General features: G+C 42.9%; 1 protein-coding gene across 2 annotated transcripts in view; it reads left to right on the plus strand.

Moving 5' to 3' along the window:
- The window catches only part of CHN1 (chimerin 1), a 102,427-nt gene that overhangs the window by 5,253 nt on the left and 74,199 nt on the right, over positions 1–22,975 (plus strand). For both annotated transcript variants that reach the window (XM_080971536.1, XM_080971537.1), the window contains exons 2-3: positions 18,227–18,265; positions 20,525–20,580. In XM_080971536.1, the coding sequence (XP_080827662.1) occupies positions 18,227–18,265; positions 20,525–20,580 (95 nt within the window). The remainder of the gene's footprint in view (positions 1–18,226; positions 18,266–20,524; positions 20,581–22,975) is intronic.

Below are 22,975 nucleotides of genomic sequence, written 5' to 3' on the forward strand. Positions count from 1 at the left end.
GGTGGGAGGTTTTTATGGCTACAAAAAAACAGAAAGAGAAAGGTCAGATACAGAGTTAATGATCAGCTATCTTTATTTTCATCCCTTCTGTGTTAGGAAAGACCCGTTTCTTCCTGTTGTTGTTTTAAAAAAGAATGCTTCGATTTCCAAGTGGGGCATCACGTTTTTAAAATGTTCCCTTGCATTTAAAAACAACGCTGACAAAGTGGAACTATTGTCCTTGTTTTCTTTTTGCAGGATTTTTTTTTTAATGCAAGGGAGCTTTCAGACATGTTTCTGCCTGTCTACAATAGTATACTCCACCTTCCCTTCTCAGGATTGTGCTGCGTTTGTAGGCAGGCCAGACTAATATGTTAATTGGATTATTGCACATTTAGGTTATGAAACTGTAAAATGGTATAGCGAACTTCACCATTTCAAGCTGCAGGTGGAGGATACCATTTTTGAAGGTTTCTCCATGTCAAGAAGCCCCCACCCCTAACTAGTAAATCAAGGAGGCCGTTGCCCAGTACAATTGCTTTCCTGTAACTTGCAAGGACAGTAACATCCTCCATGCCCTTTTTTTCCATAGGGGAGCAAAAGAACATAAAAAAATTGTGATTCTGCATCTGTAGTCTTAGGTGGAGCAGTCCATTATGCTACCATCAGGCTTTAGCATCCCAAGCTATGTAGGCGTTAGCAGTTAAAAATACAGAAAGGCAGTTCCCCTCTGCTGCATTTCAAGTTACATTTGTACCTGAGAGGGGCAGGAATGCCTTTGTTGTTGTTGTTTAGTCGTTTAGTCGTGTCCGACTCTTCGTGACCCCATGGACCAGAGCACGCCAGGCACTCCTGTCTTCCACTGCCTCCCGCAGTTTGGTCAGACTCATGTTTGTAGCTTCGAGAACACTGTCCAACCGTCTCGTCCTCTGTCGTCCCCTTCTCCTTGTGCCCTCAATCTTTCCCAACATCAGGGTCTTTTCCAGGGAGTCTTCTCTTCTCATGAGGTGGCCAAAGTATTGGAGCCTCAGCTTCAGGATCTGTCCTTCCAGTGAGCACTCAGGGCTGATCTCCCTCAGAATGGAGAGGTTTGATCCTCTTGCAGTCCATGGGACTCTCAAGAGTCTCCTCCAGCACCATAATTCAAAAGCATCAATTCTTCGGCAATCAGCCTTCTTTATAGTCCAGCTCTCACTTCCATACATCACTACTGGGAAAACCATAGCTTTAACTATATGGACCTTTGTTGGCAAGGTGATGTCTCTGCTTTTTAAGATGCTGTCTAGGTTTGTCATTGCTTTTCTCCCAAGAAGCAGGCATCTTTTAATTTCGTGGCTGATGTCACCATCTGCAGTGATCATGGAGCCCAAGAAAGTAAAATCTCTCAGTGCCTCCATTTCTTCCCCTTCTATTTGCCAGGAGGTGATGGGCCCAGTGGCCATGATCTTCGTTTTTTTGATGTTGAGTTTCAGACCATATTTTGCGCTCTCCTCTGTCACCCTCATTAAAAGGTTATTTAATTCCTCCTCACTTTCTGCCATCAAGGTTGTGTCATCTGCATATCTGAGGTTGTTGAATGCCTTTACCCAGTGCATATTACCTGTTTTATTTTTGCATGCCTGCAACATATCCCAACTCCGATTCAGGAAGCTGCCGTCTGTCCATGTGCAACGGCTGTCTGAAGCATACAAACCCCAGCTCAACAGTGAAGTGAATACCGCCTAGTTTTTCAAGTCAGGTAGAAGCTGTTTTGACTGAAAATGCATCCACAAACAGTATTTTTCAAGGAACTAGAGGATAGATATAGATCGTGGTTACCTTCATGTGTACATGGCTTCAGTCACCAGTTGTAGGAGTACACGGGAGCCAAGTAAACGATAATGTGAACAGTGATTTCTCATTTAAACGAACAGTAAAATTGTATACTTTATTTTGGTAATTTGCTGGTGCTATATCCCTTTCAACTGATGCTAGGAAAGGTCAACAAAAAGCAACAAAATGCCAGTCATTATTTTAGAATAATCAGACAAGTTGTATGACGGGGTGTTGTACACATAGTGTACATACTGCATCCTGCTATTATCCACTGTAAACTGGGGGTTTTGTTGTATTTCAAAAGCCTACAAACTCTATGGAGATGGTAAAAAAAGAAGGCACAAATGCTTTCTTACATCTTTTAACAAAATGCTAGGAAGTTAGTCAGAGTACAGACGCGTCCAACTTCTGTACTCTTGGCAACCACTCTGATCCCTAATAAGTACCCGGGTTTATTTTGTTGCACAAATTCACTTCTGTCCAAGTAGCCACTACACAATAAAATTGGTGCCAGCTATTAGTAAAGCCTTCCGTTTGGTAACACATGACTTTTTTTACAAGTATGTGCAAGTTTTGAACACAGTGCATGTATTTCTTTCTTGGATTTTTTTATTTTGACATGTAAACTTCAGCTGTGGAGTATTTCTATTACAACTTTATAAAGAATTTCACTTGCTCTTTTGAGTGAAACTGTGGGCAACTAAAAAAAAAAAGGTATGGGAGTCTGAGCTATCAGTTAAAATGGTCTTGTGCAGTGGCGGAGCTTCATGCTCTGGAACCGGGGGGCGGTGGAGAGCAGGCGGGGGCATGGCTGGTGCATTTCCCAGGGGTGTGACGCACATCCCGGGGGCGGTGCGCTCCCCCCGCACCCCTCTTTCTCCGCCAGTAGTCTTGTGAACCCGTCACCGGCACGTCAATGTATGCAGCTATGCAGTTAAAACCTGTGTGTGCTCAATAGCTGAATATTTTGATTATTATTTTTTAGCAATAAAAATGAACAAAAATATGAGTGCATTGCAGGCAAAGCAAGAAATCTTCCTCTTTTCTCTGCCCTCACCCCACCCCGCTCCAGCCTCTTGCCCCAGGGGCCTGTAAGGTCTGTGCCATTTGAAAAGTGTTTCTGGCCTTGAGAATCAAATGGCTCTCTTCACCTGGTGCAGTGAAACTCTTTATCTAATTTGAAAAATCTAATGAAGCAAATAAAGACAGTAACCTTGAGAGGATCTTATTCTTTTTGCTGGCAGTGCATTCTCTTGACTAAAATTGAAGAGGAAGCCTGCTTGGAAACTCAGGAAACAAAACGGACCTGTTCGCTGGTAAATTGGTTTCAGCAGATAAAATAATTTGAGTATCCTGAGGCTGAGGTTCATACCCGATGATGACAAATTTCAGTACTTGCTTGATCAATTTGGTGCCTTGGGGAAAGTAGTAAACACAGTTGCTGAGGTCAGGATAAGACAGTGCTAAGAATATTGGAGCACATGCTAATCTCTCATTGCCTACAGTTTTCTCTGCAATCTGTCCCCAGAAGTCAACTTCCCTTACCCAGGGGTCTGACGCTAGAATCAAGCCTGCTGGTAGAAGAATGTCCTGTGTTGGATTACTGATAGTGTAGACCCCACATTTCCCACTTTTGTGCATGATATTACAGTGGTACCTCGGGTTAAATACGCTTCAGGTTACATACGCTTCAGGTAACAGACTCCGCTAACCCAGAAATAGTGCTTCAGGTTAAGAATTTTGCTTTAGGATAAGAACAGAAATCGGGCAGTGGTGGCGCGGCGGCAGCGGGAGGCCCCATTAGCTAAAGTGGTACTTCAGGTTAAGAACAGTTTCAGGTTAAGTACGGACCTCCGGAACGAATTAAGTACTTAACCCAAGGTACCACTGTATTGCCAGACCCACATTTAAAGAGACAGGTCATCTTTTTCCCTTACTCTAGCTACTCCCTTGGAAGAGTAAAGTGAAGCATTGGGTCCTCATCATTTTGGGTTAACCTGTTGGCCGCAGACACTATGTCAGCTTTCTTAAGGGCTGAGGAATTGTAAACCTGTGCACAACCAGAGAGTTTCCTTGTGAATCAAACTGCTGTGGTCACAGCTTGCTAAAGAAGCCACATCCTTAAATCACAAATGGCTTTTGTGATTTCCAAAGGAAGAGTCTGTGTTTGCTTCTCTGGGCCAGAATGTTTCTGTGTAACCACAGTTCTAACCCACAAGAGATTCAGCCTTAAAGTGGCAAAAGAAGACGAAAACTGCACATTGGGCTGAACGACTTGACATATTCCAGAAATGCCCCTTTTCTCCCTTGGTTACCGTATTTTTCGCCCTATAGGACGCACTTTTTTCCCTCCAAAAATGAAGGGGAAATGTGTGTGCGTCCTATAGGGCGAATGCAGGCTTTCGCTGAAGCCTGGAGAGCGAGAGGGGTCGGTGCACACCGACCCCTCTTGCTCTCCAGGTTTCGCGGACCTCTCCGCAAGCAGCGGGAGCGCTCCCGCTGCTTGCGGAGAGTTGCCGGCATGCCGAAGCCTGCGCGCGCTGAGATCAGCGCGTCCAGGCTTCGCGGACCTCTCCGCAAGCAGCAGGAGCGCTCCCGCTGCTTGCGGAGAGTTGCCGGCATGCCGAAGCCTGCGCGCGCTGAGATCAGCGCGTCCAGGCTTCGCGGACCTCTCCGCAAGCAGCGGGAGCGCTCCCGCTGCTTGCGGAGAGTTGCCGGCATGTTGAAGCTTGCCCGCGCTGAGCTCAGCGTGTCCAGGCTTCGCGGACCTCTCAGCAAGCAGCGGGAGCGCTCCCGCTGCTTGCGGAGAGTTGCCGGCATGCCGAAGCCTGCGCGCGCTGAGATCAGCGCGTCCAGGCTTCGCGGACCTCTCCGCAAGCAGCGGGAGCGCTCCCGCTGCTTGCGGAGAGTTGCCTGCATGCCGAAGCCTGCGCTCGCTGAGCTCAGCACGTCCAGGCTTCGCGGACCTCTCCACAAGCAGCGGGAGCCAGCGCTGGGCTCCCACGGCTTGCAGAGAGCTGCCTGTTTGGGGGCTGGGGTCAGGGGAAGCTCGGGCCTCCCCCGCCCCAGCCCCGCACCTGGGGGGAAATAATTTTTTTCCCTTTATTTCCCCCCCAAAAAAACTAGGTGCGCCTTATGGGACGGTGCGTCCTATAGGGCGAAAAATATGGTAATTCCTTTTATTTAATGCAGGAGCAAATTAAATGGGGCGTTAAGTGTGGCATTTAATGTTCAGGGTTTAAAAAAATGTAAATGCAACTGGCCGGAGAGGAGGTTGCTGATAAATTTCAGGCTCCCATCAGACAAGGGGGCCTTAGCCATTTTGTCGCCTGTTGCAACCCTGAGGGGGGAAATGCTATTTGCATTGATAGGATTGGGAATGTTCACTCAAAGCAAAGAGCAGTTTCGGAATCAGTGAAGAGTTTGGATTGAATCTGGTAACCAACTTAGGATCTTATTGGTCCTGATGGGTGCTTTTTCTTTTTTCTTTTTAAGGAAGCAATATGACACAAATAGCTTAGGATGAACTGTGCAGGCTAAGGCTTTGTTGGAATTGGAGAGGCAAGCTGTATGGAACTGTATCCCAGCAGATCTTTTTGATGACAAAAAAGTTGCTTCTGGAGAAGGTGCTTGAGAGCAGGGAGGGAATCATGAACCCTTCCCCTTCCTTCCTGTTCTCTGTTACATTTTGCCTCCAGGGGACTATCTCCCCATTTCAAATACATTCCCCCTAAAATTTAACCTCTAGGTTCTGCTAAATGCTGAGTCCATTAGCATTTTAGATATTGCAAACAGATGTATAGGTTGAGTCCATTTGCATTAGCAGATCCATAGAAAGGTGGGGGGGACTCTCTTTTTTTAAAAAAAGCCATGTCCTTAAATGCAGTGATTTAGTGTTGCGAACAGGTGTCTTGTAACCCTTAAGCACGCCAGCTGTATGTTCAGAGCTGCAGAAATGGTGGAGGGGAGAATTAATTGTATGACAGGCTGCAATACACACAACAGAAAAGGCTGTCCACAATGTGGACCCTGTTTGTAGACTCTGTGGTGGAATTAGCATCGGAAACCGCCGGTTATAGGGCAGTCCAGCCGTACCTTGGCTCCTGAACGCCGCAAACCTGGAACGTTTGTGAACGTTCTTTGGAACCCAAACGTCCGACAGGGCTTCTGCGGCTTCTGATTGGCTGCAGGAGCTTCCTGCAGCCAATCAGAAGCTGCACTTTGGTTTCTGAAAGTTTTGGAAGTCGAATGGACTTCTGGAATGGATTTTGTTCAACTTCTAAGGTACAACTGTGCAGTCTTCTATAGCAAAACACCTTTGTTAAAAACATACTTCTGTTTCAGAGTTCCAAGCTTAAAATCCTGTATCTTTAGGAATCTAGAAATAAAGCTGAATCAAAACCCTATCTAATGAGAAATAGGCATTTATTTCTTGCAAAATACACTCCTGCCTGCAAACCTTTTGAAACTAATAACAAGTAAAATAAATTAACTTCCCAAAAATCATTCCGTAATTTTTACTGGTTCTCAGCATAATAGTGAAATTTGTTGTGCAGCTGCTCCACCTTGTGGCCAGTGAATCTACAGTGAATGGAGAAAGCAGCCGACAGCCTTGACTTGTGGGCAGGCAGAACATTTGTATCCTGCATCAAATGCATCTGATGGGTACGCATCTCCTGAATATTGCGCTGTGTGTAATTTTTAAACTCCATGTAAGAGCCAAGTGCTACATTTTTGTTTTTGAAATCAACACCATTTGCCTTGCAGTGGATGTACTGCTTTTTGTAGTAGAAAATACCCCTGTATGATTTAACTGAACTAGATCCTTATCAAGTGTGGGGTGCTGCATGTGTACCCCTAAACACCAGAAACATGCTAACAGGGAAATGCCATAGCTTAATGATGTAGTTCATACTTTGCACACAGGAAGTCGCAGACCCAATGATTGGCACCTCTGGGTAAGGCTGGGAAAGACTCCTACTTGAAACCCTGGAGAGCATGGGGTGCCATTTAATAATAGCTTATTAAAATGATGGAGAATGCAAAACTGGCAAAGCTAACAGCAAAAAAAAAAAAAAAAATTAGAGATCAAAATGATGAACCAATTCTTTGAGAATTGGAAACCTTTTGAAGAATATCTAAAGAACTACTATAATTGCATGAAATCGCGAGCAGGATTTGAAGTACAGTGGTACCTCTGGATGCGAACAGGATCCGTTCCGGAGCCCCATTCGCATCCAGAAGCAAATGCAACCAGCGTCTGTGTGTGCGTGGGTCGCGATTCGCCGCTTCTGTGCATGCGCGTGATGTCATTTTGACCGTCCGCGCATGCACGAGCAGGAAAACCCGGAAGTAACGCGCTCCATTACTTCCGGGTCGCTGCAGCGTGGAACCCGAAAATGCTTATCCCGAAGTGACTTCAACCCGAGGTATGACTGTATGAGCAACAATAGAAAGACATTAAAGCTAATAATTTGGAGTGTTATCAGTTAAAATATGCAGCATTAAAGGATAAGCATAAAACATCATGGAGGGTGGGATGGGAAGTCGATGGATAAATTAAACGTATTGTTGATGGTAAAGTATGTAAACTTTTGAAAACTATTTTTGTTTTTTAAAGAAAGAAAGAAAAAGAAACCCCAAAGAGCTGCTTTCCCAGGTACTCAACTCGATGGGCCTGTGGTCTTACCTGGTCTAATGCAGTTTCCTGGGTTCTCTCTTACATGACATTCTTGAAGGATCAAGGTTTTCAATGGCATCTGCCTCCGTGTAAGTTGTGTAAGGTCCACTTTATATTGTCATGGGGATTGTTACATGAAGGAAGTTTCTATACATCCCAGGGGGGTTTTGTTGCTTCCCAAGGGTTCAGTCCTCCTTTCGCCCCAGGGCTCTCCTGCATTTAAAAAACCTGGCCCCTTGCCTCTTAAAACTCGCCATTCCCCACGCAGTACACTGTGACAGTGTTGAGCACATGAGAGGCATGTCGCCTTTGGGAAGCTACCAGGTGCCTTAGCATTAGGAAGCTGGGGGGGGGGAGGGGAGCTGTGTGCCATTGAAAAACAAAAAAGAGGGGGGATAATAAAGTTCATGTGCAATGTCTGCTTTAAATATGGAGATGCCGTAGGCAAACTAGCCCATGTGTGCCGAACCATAAATTCCAGAGAGGTATTTTGCGATAGTTTTTATAAAGCTTTTAATGGGAATTCCTTCGGGGAGAAAAATGCCATTAGGATTCCATCACACCAGAAGGTTCCAACATGCTTGCTGCGTTAAATGAGCCTTCCTTTTCCATTTGACCTTGGGAACGCGGCACATAGTAAGGCTACTTTGTATAATCCCATTATTTGAAATTGGCTTGCTTGTTTTCTAACATAGGCAGGGGAGGGGGGCAGCTATTGAAACAATTGCAGTCTTATACTTTATTACTCGAAGGCTAAGGAAGTAGCTGCCACGGCGCACTCAGACTTGACGGCGCTAATGAGCGCATGTTCTGGGGCTGCCTCTTTAAGACTTGGTTCCCAGTGTGGCGTTGGAGCAAGTAAGATACCCCTGTGCTTCAATAGCCCATGGCAACAGAACACGCTTCACTGAAATGAGAATCAAGTGGAAGAATTTAAAGTAAGGACCAGTCCAGAAGATTTAGACTGAGAGATTAGACTTCAGCCTTCCTATATAAATATTATATTGGAGTACAATGGCTATATCTAAAAATCACCTCCTGTCTCTTAATACATCACTCTCTAGTACAGTGGTTCCTCTGGATGCAAACGGGATCCATACCAGAAGAACCGTTTGCATCCTGACGCGAACACAACCCGCATCCCTGCGTCTGAACGTCCACGGGTCATGATTCACCGCTTCTGCGCATGCGCGTGATGGCATTTTGAGTGTCTGCGCATGCGCGAGTGGCAAAACCTGGAAGTAACACGCTCCGTTACTTCCGGGTTGCCATGGAGCGCTTTGCACTTTAACCTTTGTGTGGTACTTCTACAAGGCTGTTTCCAGATGGGCTTCCCATTCCCCTCCTCCCCCAGTACATGCTTTGCTTTTTTGCTACATAAGCAGAATTGCTATTGACTTTCCACACTACTGGGGATACTGTGCTTTTTATGTGTGCACGTCCTGTTATATTCTGTCCACACCACTGGGCGTGATGTGACCATGTGGTTGGGTAAAGGATGAAGTACAATTAACACGAGCAGCTATTTAAAGAGGGTGGGGCTTTATATGATACGTTTTAAAATCAAATTACATACTTTGTGCGTGGCACTTATTTCAGCGTGATACCGTATTTTTCTGTGTATAAGACTAGGGTTTTTCCTTAAAAATAATGTCAAAAATTAGGGGGCATCTTATACATGGATACATCTCTCCCACCCCCCCACTTTCTTAAATCCGAGTCCCCCAAAATAGGGGGCATCTTATACATGGGGGTGTCTTATAGATGGAAAAATATGTTAGCTTTAATGGCTTGCAAAAAATTGTTTTAAAATAAATTGAACATGTTTTAATTGGTGGTGCAGGGGAAGAGTGAATAAAATATGCTTTTTTGCAAGACCCTGAACCATGGTTTGAAATTCTAGTTTGCTGCAAAACCTACATTAAAAGTCTTTTAAACCCCTCCCTCTTGTAGCAGAAGGGAGAAATAGCGTGCATACCTAAGGCTCAACCCCCCTTATGCTTGGAAGGTTTACTTTTATATCCAAATTGAGCCATGGTGATTTAGTTGAAGACCATAATATGAATATGGCTATAGATTTAAATTGCCACAAGATGGCGCTTTCCATCTTCTAAACTTAAAGAATCTTCACCAGAAATGCTTTATTCAAAACAGATGAATTATTGTGCTCTAAAAAGTCACCTCTAGTAAAAATAATAAATAAATAAATAAATAAATAAATAAATAAATATTTATATGAGATGCACAAGATTATGAGAATGGGGGCTAAATGTAAACATCAGCAAAGGAGGCGATCCTGGTCTTTTGCTGTTATGTATCTGTAAATTTAAGGGATTATTTGGTAAGGAGGAGCTATTAGCTAGCGCTTTTTAAAGACAAACCACCAACGTACGTTAACTGGTTATAGTATTCCCCACTATAGTGAGATGTTGTTGGCATCCATCTGTCTCCAGAGACAATGGAGTTCTCCTCTGGGGGTGAAGGCAAACCGCTATGTTAGCAGCACCTAGGTGACCTCTCCAGGACGCAAGCCTGGGCAGTGTGTATGGTGGTCCTGGGCTACCAAGACAACAAGACCCCCCTCTCAGATCTGCTGATGTGGTCCAAAGGAAAGGAAAGCAACACGTTTTGATGCCAGCTTGACTGCAGCAGTTGCTGGAAGGAGGCGTATAAAGTGTCATCCAACTGTTTTAGGGGCTCCGGATTTGTGTAGGGTTTACTCCTTAGCCTTTTCTTCTCCTGAAGGTAACCCAAGGAGCCAGCAGAGGTTCAGGACCAGAGTTTTCCTTCTCCTGGATGGGCCACCTTCCCAGGTTGACGAGCCCCATCTGCCCCTCACTTTCATCAACAGCGTGTTGCAAAAACCGCCTTGGTCTTGCATACTCAAACTGCCAGAGCATGTCTTTACAAACAGGGGCGGGGAGGTATTTTGGCTTAAATCGCCATATTTTTCGCTCTATAAGACGCACCCAACCATAAGACGCACCTAGTTTTTAGAGGAGGAAAACAAGAAAAAAAATATTCTGAATCAAATGTTGTTGAAGAGGCTTTGCACGGCTATCCCTGAAGCCAGAACAGCAAGAGGGATTGCTACGCAGCAATCCCTCTTGTTCTCCTGGCTTCAGGGATAGCTGCGCAGCCTGCATTCGCTCCATAAGACGCACACACATTTCCCCTTACTTTTTAGGAGGGGAAAAGTGCATCTTATAGAGCGAAAAATATGGTATAGTACTCATTTCTATATTTGCCCCTGTGCACATGCCATTTTGATGCAGATCTGTTTCTTCTATTCCCTACTTCCCTTTGGTATAATAGGTGGGCCTACTCCCAAGGCAATGTGAGGCTCTGCTTCACGCTGCCTTGGGAGTAGGGTGAGAGGGATGGATAAGGATAAATGGGATGTACACAGGTTTTCCTTTTCCTAGCCTCTAGTTCAGAGCTTTCCATATATGTGTCACAACATGTTAGTGTGTTGGCTGCAGTGCGCAGGTATGTCGCACAAACACTCCCTGCGTTCCTCCCAGGGGCTGAAAAGGGAGTTAGCGTAACCTCCGGTTTGCTAGTAAAACCGATTTACTGTGTCGTGAAATGATGCATGTTTGAAAAGCGTGTCACCAATGTGAAAAGCTTGGAAAGCTCTGATCTGGTTTGAAGGGTGCTAAAGGAGCGCAGTAGAATTTACTCTTATTCTTATTTATTGAGTCTGTATACCGTGTGTCATCTGAAGATCACAGGGTAGTTCACAACATCAAAATACAAAATGGGAACAGAAAATACACAATAAAGCAAAAACAAAACAACAACCCCACAAACATATCACTATTATTCATTTATTTGGGCACAATTCCTCTATAATAATAAAGCAGGGGTCACCAATGTGGAGCCCGCAGGGGCCCACAGACAGTTTTGCTGGTTCCTGAAGGATCCCACTCCTCCCTCCCAATGCCGAAAAACAAGACTTGAAAGGAGTGTTCTCTTGCTGTCCATAAGAACATGTTGCAGTGTGTGTTTGGCTGCAGCATGTGTGATGCACAGAACAGTTTCTGTGGTTTGTAAACATGTCCGCAGATCCCAGAAGGTTGATGACCGCTGGAGTATGACATATTAATTTCCCTTCAGGATAATTCTTTAATTTATAAAGCTGATAAATAAGGGAAGAGCGGGAGCTGTGTTGAATTCTAAAGGCCGATTTTGGGAAGGAGATTTACAACTGGACAGAAAAGCAATACTGTAAATGAACAGATGGAGATCCTACATGATTGATCATGTTCATAAGTAAAGTTTCTGTCAAAAAGGTATTATATTGGATGTATATATATTTAAGACTTGGCAGGCTTGGCTTGCAGGTTTTTGGTTTATTGTTATTTTTTAAAAATCTGGCAACTGGGTTCGGCAGCTTTAGGCACTGGCCCTGCTCCAGACTGGATGGTGGCTCGCCCTCTGCCTCCAGTTTTGTGCCTTGCAGAAGATGTTGGGGTGCCATGACCCCTGAGGGCCCTGGATCCCTCTGTTCTGTCTCGCTGCCACTGACACAGTCTGCTCCTCTTCGGGAGCGATCAGGTCTTCCTCTTGACAGGATTCCTCCCGCGGGAGCATGACATCTACAATATCTTCAGAGGTGCCTCAGTCAGTGGCAGTTTAGGGAAGTTTAGTCAGCCATCTTGATTCAAAACGGCATCCAATGGTATCCCAACAGACATGGTTGAAGACCTGCTCCTCTGTTGCAGAAACCATTTTGCCAAATTTGGTGACTATATCTCAAGAGGTGTCCAAATGGATAGAGAACAGATGGACGAAAAACTTTCCTATAGATATAGATATAGATAGATATGTAGAATATATGATACTATATTTATAATGATATAATATAACAATATAATATAATTAAAAATGGAAGGTGTAAGCTGTCAAAGAGGTTTATTAGTCTATTATATCTAACAGCCAAATAAGAAATAAAATTACACAGGAATATTTGCAATTCCTACAAGATACGTAACGATACTGGATGACTTAGTGTGAAATCACTGCTACAAGGTCCACAAGTGTGATTTCCAGAATAATAAAATAGTACCTCACCAACTTGCACACTGAAAGAAATAAAATTATCTAGGGATGTTATCTATATTATTAAAAGATAATGGCTATATTAACAGTATGCAACCTATGTTGCTGTTGAAAAATGTGGTCCTGTAAGATTTTGCATGTTGGTGTATAGTGGAAACAGTTACTAATCTGCATATATTGTCTTTTGCAGTTATCAGTGGCAGGGTGTCTTCCAACAGAAAATTCTTTGCAAAATAATGTTTTATTTTTAATTATTCCCATTGTACTAATACAGATTATTGTATATGCCTTCAGGGGCCTGAATTATGGCTTCCTTGAGACCGTAATATTTAATTTCTTTTCTGCCATGTATTAAAACCCATTGTTAACACTGCATGAATATTTCTAGTGCTTAATGTATTAGAAAATCCTAAGTGAAAGGAGATTAGGTGTTTTTTTTTGTATTAACAAAACCATAAAACAGCTTCTGAGATTAAAGGGGAAAGGAAAATAATTCAGATAAGAGGCAAAGGTTTACGTTAACCTTAGAGAACATCCCAACACTTCCTTGTTCTAAAATTATTCAAAAGACATCTCTCTCAGATTTTGTGCAAACCCATGTCACTTGTGGAAATTAATTTGTCTTTTTTTATGTGCTAGACAAAGGGAAAAGTGGGGGCATAAGTTTGCTTTGTTTCCCTGCCCATTCTGTGCAGTTGAAGAAAACACCAAATGACCTTTAAATTTTGTTAAAATGTTATTAAGCCCTTTGTTTCCTGATTTGGCTGCAATACCAAGCACTCCCTTCATATAATTCAACCTCCCTAATGGCTATGGATTGAGTTAAGGTCTTCTAAATGCTGCTCATATTGTGTGCCAGTGTTTTGCTATCCTTAGCAGAAAACGATTGTCCCAAATTTGCCAAGCAAGACGCCTTTATGCACGGTGTGCCTCGAAGAACAGCATCCTATCTCCTGAAATCCTCCTGCCTTTCATTTAATTCTGTTTTGGTTCATATGTAAATGCATTCCTCTCCATTATCTCTTGTTTCGATTAATCAGTCCAGGAGGCTAAAAATAAATTACCAGGATAAATTCGGTCTAGTGGTCACCTGGTGAGTTGTTTGCCCGTTTAGAAGAAGAAGAGTTTGGATTTGATATCCCGCTTTATCACTACCCAAAGGAGTCTCAAAGCGGCTAACTTCCTCCCCCACAACAAACACTCTGTGAGGTGAGTGGGGCTGAGAGACTTCAAAGAAGTGTGACTGGCCCAAGGTCACCCAGCAGCTGCAGGTGGAGGAGCGGAGACGCGAACCCGGTTCACCAGATTATGAGTCTATCGCTATTAACCACTACAGCACACTGGTTTAGCAACTCTACTGCCTCTCCATGTGTTCCTAATTGCCCTATCTCCATTGTTGTCTTTTTTTAAAAAAATATAATTTTTATTAGTTTTTTTTTAACATATCATTTACAACAGTAATTAAACATACTTTTACATCTTATTCAAATTTTTGACTTCCATCAATCCTGTCTGAAAATTTTCCAATCTAATCTCTCAGTATGCATTTCTTATCTTCCCTATTACATTTCAAACTCATAACCAATATCTCTATCTTTTTCTACTTTGTAACACTTTGTATATTTCTCCTTACAAAACTTCTTGTAGTCCTACTAGCATAATTTGTTGATTACAGTTGCTCTTCAAATAATTCATATACTTCTTCCAATGTTCTGTAAATCTCTGGTCCCGCAGGTTTCGAATCCTTCCTGTCTTTTTGTCCAATTCTGCATAGTCCATTAATTTCGTCTGCCATTTTTCTTTCATCAGAATTTCTACTTGTTTCCATTCCTGGGCTAACAATACTCTTGCCGCAGTTGTTGCATATAAAAACAATTTAACATTTTGCCTATTAATGTCCTGACCTATAATACCAAGTAAAAATGCTTCTGGTTTTTTATGAAATGTACAGTGGTACCTCAGGTTACATACGCTTCAGGTTACAGACTCCGCTAACCCAGAAATAGTGCTTCAGGTTAAGAACTTTGCTTCAGGTTGAGAACAGAAATCGTGCTCTGGCGGCACGGCAGCAGCAGGAGGTCCCATTAGCTAAAGTGGTGCTTCAGGTTAAGAACAGTTTCAGGTTAAGAATGGACCTCTGGAACGAATTAAGTACTTAACCTGAGGTACCACTGTATATTTCAACATCTTTTTCATCTCATTATATATCATTTCCCAGAAGTTCTTTACTTTTTTACTATCTCCATTGTTGTCTTAACACTCACACCTCTCAGTAGGGCTTTTCTTCAGTGTCAGCATGCCAGCAATGGTACGCAGGTGCTGCAGACCATCATTTAGCGTTCGAAAAGTCCCAGCATTAGAGAGGCCTCATGTGCCAATCTTGCGGTCTCCCAGCTGTCCCTGTGCTTTGGAATATTACATCAGGTTCATCATTTTAAAAGAAAACGAAGAAGTGGAACTTCAATCATCTGTTAATAATATATCAGCACCCTGTAAAAGGCGCAGAAAAAATACTATAAAACGCTTCTGCTTAGCTATCACTGATGTAATATGTTTATAGGATAACTTTTGGTATGTTTTTCTCCAGCGTGGATGGTTGAGGTTGCACAAAAAACGCGAGAGCAGTACTTTAATGCAAAAACATTTTGGAACACCTGCATGGCATAAATCACTCCTTCAGCCTCTGAATTATAAATATTAGCTTATATGCAAAGTTTTCTTGCTTCTTGGTTGAGATTTAATCAAGATGTTCTGGCTCTGGTGAAAAATAGTCTTTTCCGTTAAGTCATCTTTATTTCTCGTAATGAAGATGTATCCGTAATGTTGTTAGTCCAGCCAAAAGCTATCTGCAGTCTTGCTGTCTGTTTATACAGTTGAACACATGGTTCCTCACCTAAATAATTTACTTGTAAAATGTATTTCCATGCATATGTTGCTAGTAAAGTAGGAATATTCAAGCACTGCCAAAGCAGCCTTCTCTAGAAGTTTAATTAAAGTGTTGCTTGAATTTCACCAAGTTAAGGCCAGTTCACATGTGAATGTACTTCACTTGATGACTCTTAGTACAAACTGTTCCCCACTGAAAAGCATTGGGATGGATCCAGACTTCACCATCTGCAGATGGAAGGGGGTTTTTCCCCTGTCACAGAAGACTTTTGACCTAGCAGAAGAATCTCACTGCCAGATCAAGAGGAAGTATCATTTGATAATTCCCTCTCCCCCTGCATTTCCCAGTGCCACCTCCCCCACTGTCCCCACAGTATGAATTCATATAATCATAGAATTTGTAGAATTAGAAGATACTTTGAGGGTTATCTTATCCAACCCCATGCATTGCAGGAATCTCAACTAAAGCATCCATGACAGATGGCCATTCGACCTCTGCTTAAAAACCTCCATGGAATAAGAGTTCACCAACTCTTGTGGAAGTCCATTCCACTCTTACCGTTAGAAAGTTCTTCCTGGTGTTTAGTTGGAATCTCATTGTGATTTGAATCCATTGGTTCTGGTCCTAGCCTCCAAAGCAAGAGAAAACAAGCTTGCTCCATCTTCCACATGACAACCCTTTAGATTTTTGAAGATTTTATCTCCACTCAGGACAAACATACCCAGCTCCCACAACCGTTCCTCATAAGGCTTGGTTTCCAGAACATTGATCCATCTTAGTCCCTCCCTTGGAAGATGGTGGACTATCCTTCATTGGAGGTTAATGAAGCAGAGGTTTTTAAGCGGAGGTTGGATGACCATCTGCCACAGAATCCTAGGGTCGGAAGGGACCACAAGGGTCATCTAGACTAGTGTTTCCAAACTTGGGTCTCCAGCTGTTTTTGGACTATAACTTCCGTTGTCCCTAGCTGGCAAGACCAGTGGTCAGGGACAGTGGGAATTGTTGTCCAAAAACAGCTGGAGACCCAAGTTTGGGAAACACTGCAATATAGGAATCTCTCACCCAATGTGAGACTCGAACCCACAATCCTGAGATCAAGCATCTCATGCTCTACCAACTGAGCTAATGCCATCGATGCTTTAGCTGAGAGTCCGGCATAACAGGGGGTTGGACTAGATGACTTTCAGGGCCCCTTCCAACTCTATAGTTCTATGTTTCTAGCTGATTTAAGGTGTCTTAATGTGCATGCACACAACACAAATGCACACTGAAATCATATAAACAATAACTGGAAAGTTGCAAAATATATTTTAAGAATCTGAACAAAATCCCATCTTTCTGAAAGTAAGAAGTGGTGAGTGTTTGTCATGGGTCATGTGACTTTAAAAGGTAAAGGGGCCCCTGACCATTAGGTCCAGTCGTGACCGACTCTGGGGTTGCTGCGCTCATCTCGCTTTACTGGCCGAGGGAGCCAGCATGCAGCTTCTGGGTCATGTGGCCAGCATGTCTAAGCCGCTTCTGGCGAACCAGAGTCTCTTGGCTCAGCCTTAGCTGCAGGCATCTGTAAATGATGCCGTTTGGGGGTTCTGTAGCAGAGCATGCTCACATCCTGATCAGGAAAAACAACTGAACACAATGTCTTAAACATACGATCTCTACTTTGATTAAAATGAAGTTACCAGTGCTTCCTTTATAGGTTTGAAACCTTAAATTTGTCTTACATTTTGTTAATTTGCAACCAAGAATTGAACAAGAACATTTTGCTTCAAGCTGTTGTCATAGTTGTACCTTCCTCATTGTATCTTCCTTCTTTTGTTTTCTTGTTTTTTTTAACTGTTATATTTGGGAGTCCCTTTAAACTGAATACATTTGGGCAAAAAGAACATTTGGGCAAAAAGGGCATAGTTGTACCTTCCTCATTGTATCTTCCTTCTTTTGTTTTCTTGTTTTTTTTAACTGTTATATTTGGGAATCCCTTTAAACTGAATACATTTGGGCAAAAAGAACCTTCCCCCCCCCCCCCAAGGTCTGTCTATGCATAATCAGTTTGAAAAATGGAATGGCTGAGTGGGGAGTCATAGAGCCATAGAATTGGAGCTGAACTCTGGCCGGGGGCGGGGATCCTTATCATTCCCACCCACCCCCACAGGAAAAGTTTGACACGTGGACTGAGCCACTGTGATGTCACAGTGATGTCAGGTAACCCTTTTTGCATAGTTTTGTGCATGGAAACTGTGGCAACTGGTAGATCGCCAGCCCTTGCAAAGCGCTGTGCATGAAGAAGAAGAAGAGAAGAGTTTGGATTTGATATCCCGCTTTATCACTACCCAAAGATGTCTCAAAGCGGCTAACAATCTCCTATCCCTTCCTCCCCCACAACAAACACTCTGTGAGGTGAGTGGGGCCGAGAGACTTCAGAGAAGTGTGACTAGCCCAAGGTCACCCAGCAGCTGCATGTGGAGGAGCGGGGAAGCAAACCCGGTTCACCAGATTACGAGTCTACCGCTCTTAACCACTACACCACACTGGCTCTCTATTCCACACCACACTGGCTCTCTATATCACACTGGCATGGGGTTTTCATGGTTCTGTTGACCAGCTGGTGATGTGGCATGGCCAAAACAGCACCACAGGCCAAAATAATGAGGGTTGGCAGGTCTAAGTAGACCTGAGGCCCAGAGATTGCCTATGCTGGGTTGAATGGAACCAAATAATGCTGTTAATTTGAAACCTCTCAATTAAAAAAAAATTATCTCAAGTATCTTCTACTGGGGTACTAATGAGTATTGTTATTCTTTCAGATACTGATGAATACAGGCCACCAGTTTGGAAATCTTATCGTAAGTAGTTGATTCTGTTACTTTTGTCCCTACCCCTGGTACTGTTAATATTTTTTAAATGGTGAAAATTGTAAGCCTTGAAATTTATAAACATGGTGTACTCAGAATCCCTCTGCTCTGCAGCATCTGAAACCGAGGGGCTTGAAATAGATGATCCTCAGAGTCCCTTCCAACTCTACAATTCTATGAATGAAACTCTATGAATGAAAGTATATTGTTAGGATACTGGTTCTGAACCTTACTGTACCAAGAAGATCAATGGATGTTACAGATTTTGTTGGTCTATTTCTTTATATTAAAACCAGTTGAACCAGGGGATATTTTTTCTTTTTAAAAATTTGGTATACTCCAAATTTAGCTGCTATCTATGACATTTTGGAAATGAGCGGATTTCATGATATTGCACTTTGCATCTGCTCTCTTGCTGAGGATGAGAAAAGCCCTTTAGAAAAATCCCCAAATCTGCTTCTGACCAGGTGTCTGATTTAGAAGTTGGGGGAAACTTGATTAAACTGTTTGCTCTCCGTTTTAAATCTACACATAAATTTGTGTCTGCATCAGAAAGTAAGCGGAGGAAGACAAAAACCACCACAAACCTAGTTCCTGAAAAGATGCTGGATTGGACAATCACCTTACGATAGGAAAGTTGGCTTTATTTGTTGCTAGAATTCTGTGTGCCTAGTGTTTGTTTGTATATTCCTTTAAGACCCAAAGTTGAAACAAGAGATAGCACCATATTACCATATATATTCGAATCTAATGCACACTTTTTGCAGCCAAATTGTGAAAATTAAGATGTGAATTAGACTTGATGGCGTGTTTACATTTGCCAGCGAATACCTTTTTTTGGTTTCAAGGTTCTGAAAATTGAGGTGCGCATTAGATTCGATGGTGCATTAGACTCGAGTAAATATTGTAGTTCTCAGTATCTCTCATTCTCTCTCTCTCTCTCTCTCTCTCTCTCTCTCTCTCTCTCACACACACACACACACACACACACATATATGGAGAGAGAGAGAATTAGGAGGTTCTTGTGGTGATATAATATCTGTAATGTGTTTTTACTCTAGGGCTTCTGTCCCTGCTACTGAGTAGCTGGACCAACAGGACTTATCTGTCATTATCAGCGTTTCATGTTCAGTGTCCCACCATGATTTAAATCTGTTCTGTATTGAAATTAATGTCAACCTTCATTTCATTTCATTTGTGCCCAGGCTTTGACTTCAGAGCCTCGAAGGAACCGTAGTACCTTTAAGAGTCCCCTGCCCCACAGCTGCTGCCGCATAATCACTATTGTCAGAACCTTTGTCTGCTCCAGAGCCTTTTAAGTGTCCCACAGTGCAGCTTTCGAGTCATAACTTATTACATCAGTCACTTGTCATATGCCAAGCCAGTCACTTAATATAAAACCATTAACACACAAAGTGACTCGAAGCAGGCTTTTTGTCTTCAAGCTGATGATTAAAGGATAAAATTGGCACTCATTGTGTCGCTTATATTAAACATCGTTAATCACAACAACCATACATCCAGCAACTTGTCACCATGAAATGCATGTGTGTTGTCTCCCGTTGCAAATAACAATAATAAATCGCTGCAAAATAACCTTTTGCAAGGAAAGTGAAGCTTTTGTCCTTTTTTCTTTATGGTTCAACCAAAATATGCAATTCTGTTGAATGTTTCCAATGTGCTCAGTTACCTTTTATTGAGAATCCAGAGAGAGTTGTTGGGGGCTAACCTATAGTGTCCAGGACAGGATATCTGAAACAGCTTTCAGCATAACAGCCATGGTTTTAACTTCTGCCTCTCTCCTCCTCAATCATGTTGTTGTCTGGATCAACTCTAATATCATTGCAACCAGTCTTGGAGAATGAGGTGGGAGGCGATAACAGGTGGCTGGAGTGGGAGGAGGAAATCGGCAAAGGTTGCCTCGCCCCTCCCTTTGCCAGCAGAATCCCTCCCTTGGATCAAAAGTCTTCCATGGATGAAAATCTGCCTCCAGCTTACTACGTTGCTGTTTAGCTACTGCTGACATGTAGTTGGTATATTGTATATTTTTAGTTTCCCATGTATTGAATGCCACTTCGAACATAGTCGATGTGGCATACAAAGGAACTGACTGACCGTTGGCGTAGACAGATCCCTGAATGTCAAAAATGGCTATTTCATTAATACCAACAAACAGAAATGCTAAAGTGTTTACCTCCTTGCAGTCTTAAGCATAAAAATGAAATCCATTTTTCCTCTGCCTTTTCCTAGTGTATCAGTTGCAACAAGAAGCTCCCCACCCTAGAAGGATTACCTGCACATCTGAGGTGGGTTTACTGTGAAAGCTAAATGTAATTGAAGCCTTTTTAAAATACGGAATATTGTTGCTTAGTTTAGTTCTGGCAAACCTCCACGACCAGGCACAGCCCACCACTGCCTTCCCTGGACCTCCTTGTATATATATTCCCTGTGGCCACTGTTTTAATTTCCCACAATGTTCCTAACCCTTTTTATTATTATTATTTATAAGCCAATTACCCTTAGTCCCTCTTTCCCAGTCTCACCACTACATGATGGAAGCTTTAGCTGGTTTCCTTTGAGCCAGGCTTGTAGGCAGTTCTCTGCCTGAACATGGCTAGGAGATCATGCTGTTAATATTCCAATTACTATATAAAAGCACAGGGCCCTTATTGCAGCCCTCTTAGAGACCATACTAGGTGTGATTCTCAATACATCATTAGCAACCATGTCTCTGTTCTCTGAAAGATTTAATACCAAGAAAAGAGCAGGAAGTCATTTTTCAACTGGGACCACAGCATGCAGGGAGGGGAAGGTTAAATCTTTCTTCCTCTGCCATGACACCCATGAGAATCACCTCCGCTCAGCTGGTACTATTCCTGTTTTGTTTAGTCCTCATTTGCACTTAGGGTGAGGGCAGTCCTATGTTGTTGTTGTTGTTTAGTCATTTAGTCCTGTCCGACTCTTCGTGACCCCATGGACCAGAGCACGCAAGGCACTCCTGTCTTCCACTGCCTCCTGCAGTTTGGTCAAACTCATGCTGGTAGCTTCAAGAACACCGTCCAACCATCTCATCCTCTGTCCTCCCCTTCTCCTTGTACCCTCAATCTTTCCCAACATCAGGGTCTTTTCCAGGGAGTCATCTCTTCTCATGAGGTGGCCAAATTATTGGATCTGTCCTTCCAGTGAGCACTCAGGGCTGATTTTCTTCAGAATAGATAGGTCTGATTTCTTGCAGTCCATGGGACTCTCCAGGGTCTCCTCCGGCACCATAATTGAAAAGCACAGATTCTTCGGCAATCAGTCTTCTTTATGGTCCAGCTCTCACTTCCATACATCACTACTGGGAAAACCATAGCTTTAACTATACGGACCTTTGTTGGCAAGGTGATGTCTCTGCTTTTTTTAAGATCCTAGGGCTTTTTTTTCTCAGCCAGAGCTTAGCTCTGGCACCTCTCAGGTGGGCGCCATTGCCATTCTAAGGCGAGAAGGGAGAAATTCATGGTGAGCTCCAGCATCTCTTTTTCTATGAAAATAGCACTGTGCAGTTAAACTAAAAATGGTCATTGTTATGATTTGCATCATCATGCCTGACCACCCTTGACCTGTCCATCTTGTTACATCAGGCACTTACTGCTGATTTGCTGGATTTTTTTTGCTTGATAGCCATTAATTAATTGTTTGTAAGGGGTGAAATGAGGGAGAGGGAGAACGAGTGCAGGACTCACTGGATAAAAACCAGCAAGCAAACCAACCAGTTGTCAACCATTTGTCAATCAGACCTTCCTTCCCAGACATTGGGGCACTATCTGATGACCAAAATGTGTCCTGCAAAAGTAAGCCATGCACATAAACAGGGTTTCATGCTTGGATCATCCTCAGGGACTAGTTCTCATTGTACATCAGGGTGTGCAGTGGATGATGAACACGTTGCTTTCAGCCCCGGCAGCCCTGATTTCTTGTTTGCTGAGTCCAGATCTCTCCCCTGGTTGCCTTAAGTAGACATGATCAGTGCTGCCTAATCTCTTTGGCAGAGGGAGAATATGTTGGTCTGGTTTTCTCTCTCATCTTACTGGACAGAGCTTAACTTGCCCACCTACTCAAGGTTACAAACCTGGTAGCTCCAATCACCACGTCAGGAGCTTTTTTATGTTTTTAGGCAAACAGTTTTATCTGTTCCTCAGCCAGCTCTGCTGGATCACAGCGCAACATCAATTTCAATTTTTAATATGCTACGGCGTGAAATTTGACTTGTTATAATGCAGTCACAAAACACCATTCATGCTAAATAGGCGCTGAAAATGATTAAAGTTTTAAATTTTATTGCAACACTTTCATCATGTACCCAAGGGGAGAGGAAATTAATCTTCGAAATGTGTTTGTCATTTTGACATAGCCTTAAATACAGGGGAGCACAGTACTGTCATGGCCTTAATAGCTTATACCGCTTAGATCACAAACAGGATTAATTTACTGAATTAAATAGGAGTTTCTTTGTGCTGTTCTCTTTCATATGCCAGTTGCAATTCTTCCAAATGTGCTGTAAAGCTCTAGGATGAAAAAAAATAAAGCTCCAATGGGCGTGAAGTGGCCCACGTTTTCAAAGAAAACTACAGTTTCTGCCAATATTGATTTGGCAGGCATTTTAATTATTTATCTAGCTAATGCTGATTCCTGTTCATGAAGATAAGTAGTGATCAGGAT

The sequence above is a fragment of the Podarcis pityusensis genome (genome assembly GCF_964106645.2).
Source record: "Podarcis pityusensis genome assembly, chromosome: 1".
Taxonomy (NCBI): domain Eukaryota; kingdom Metazoa; phylum Chordata; class Lepidosauria; order Squamata; family Lacertidae; genus Podarcis; species Podarcis pityusensis.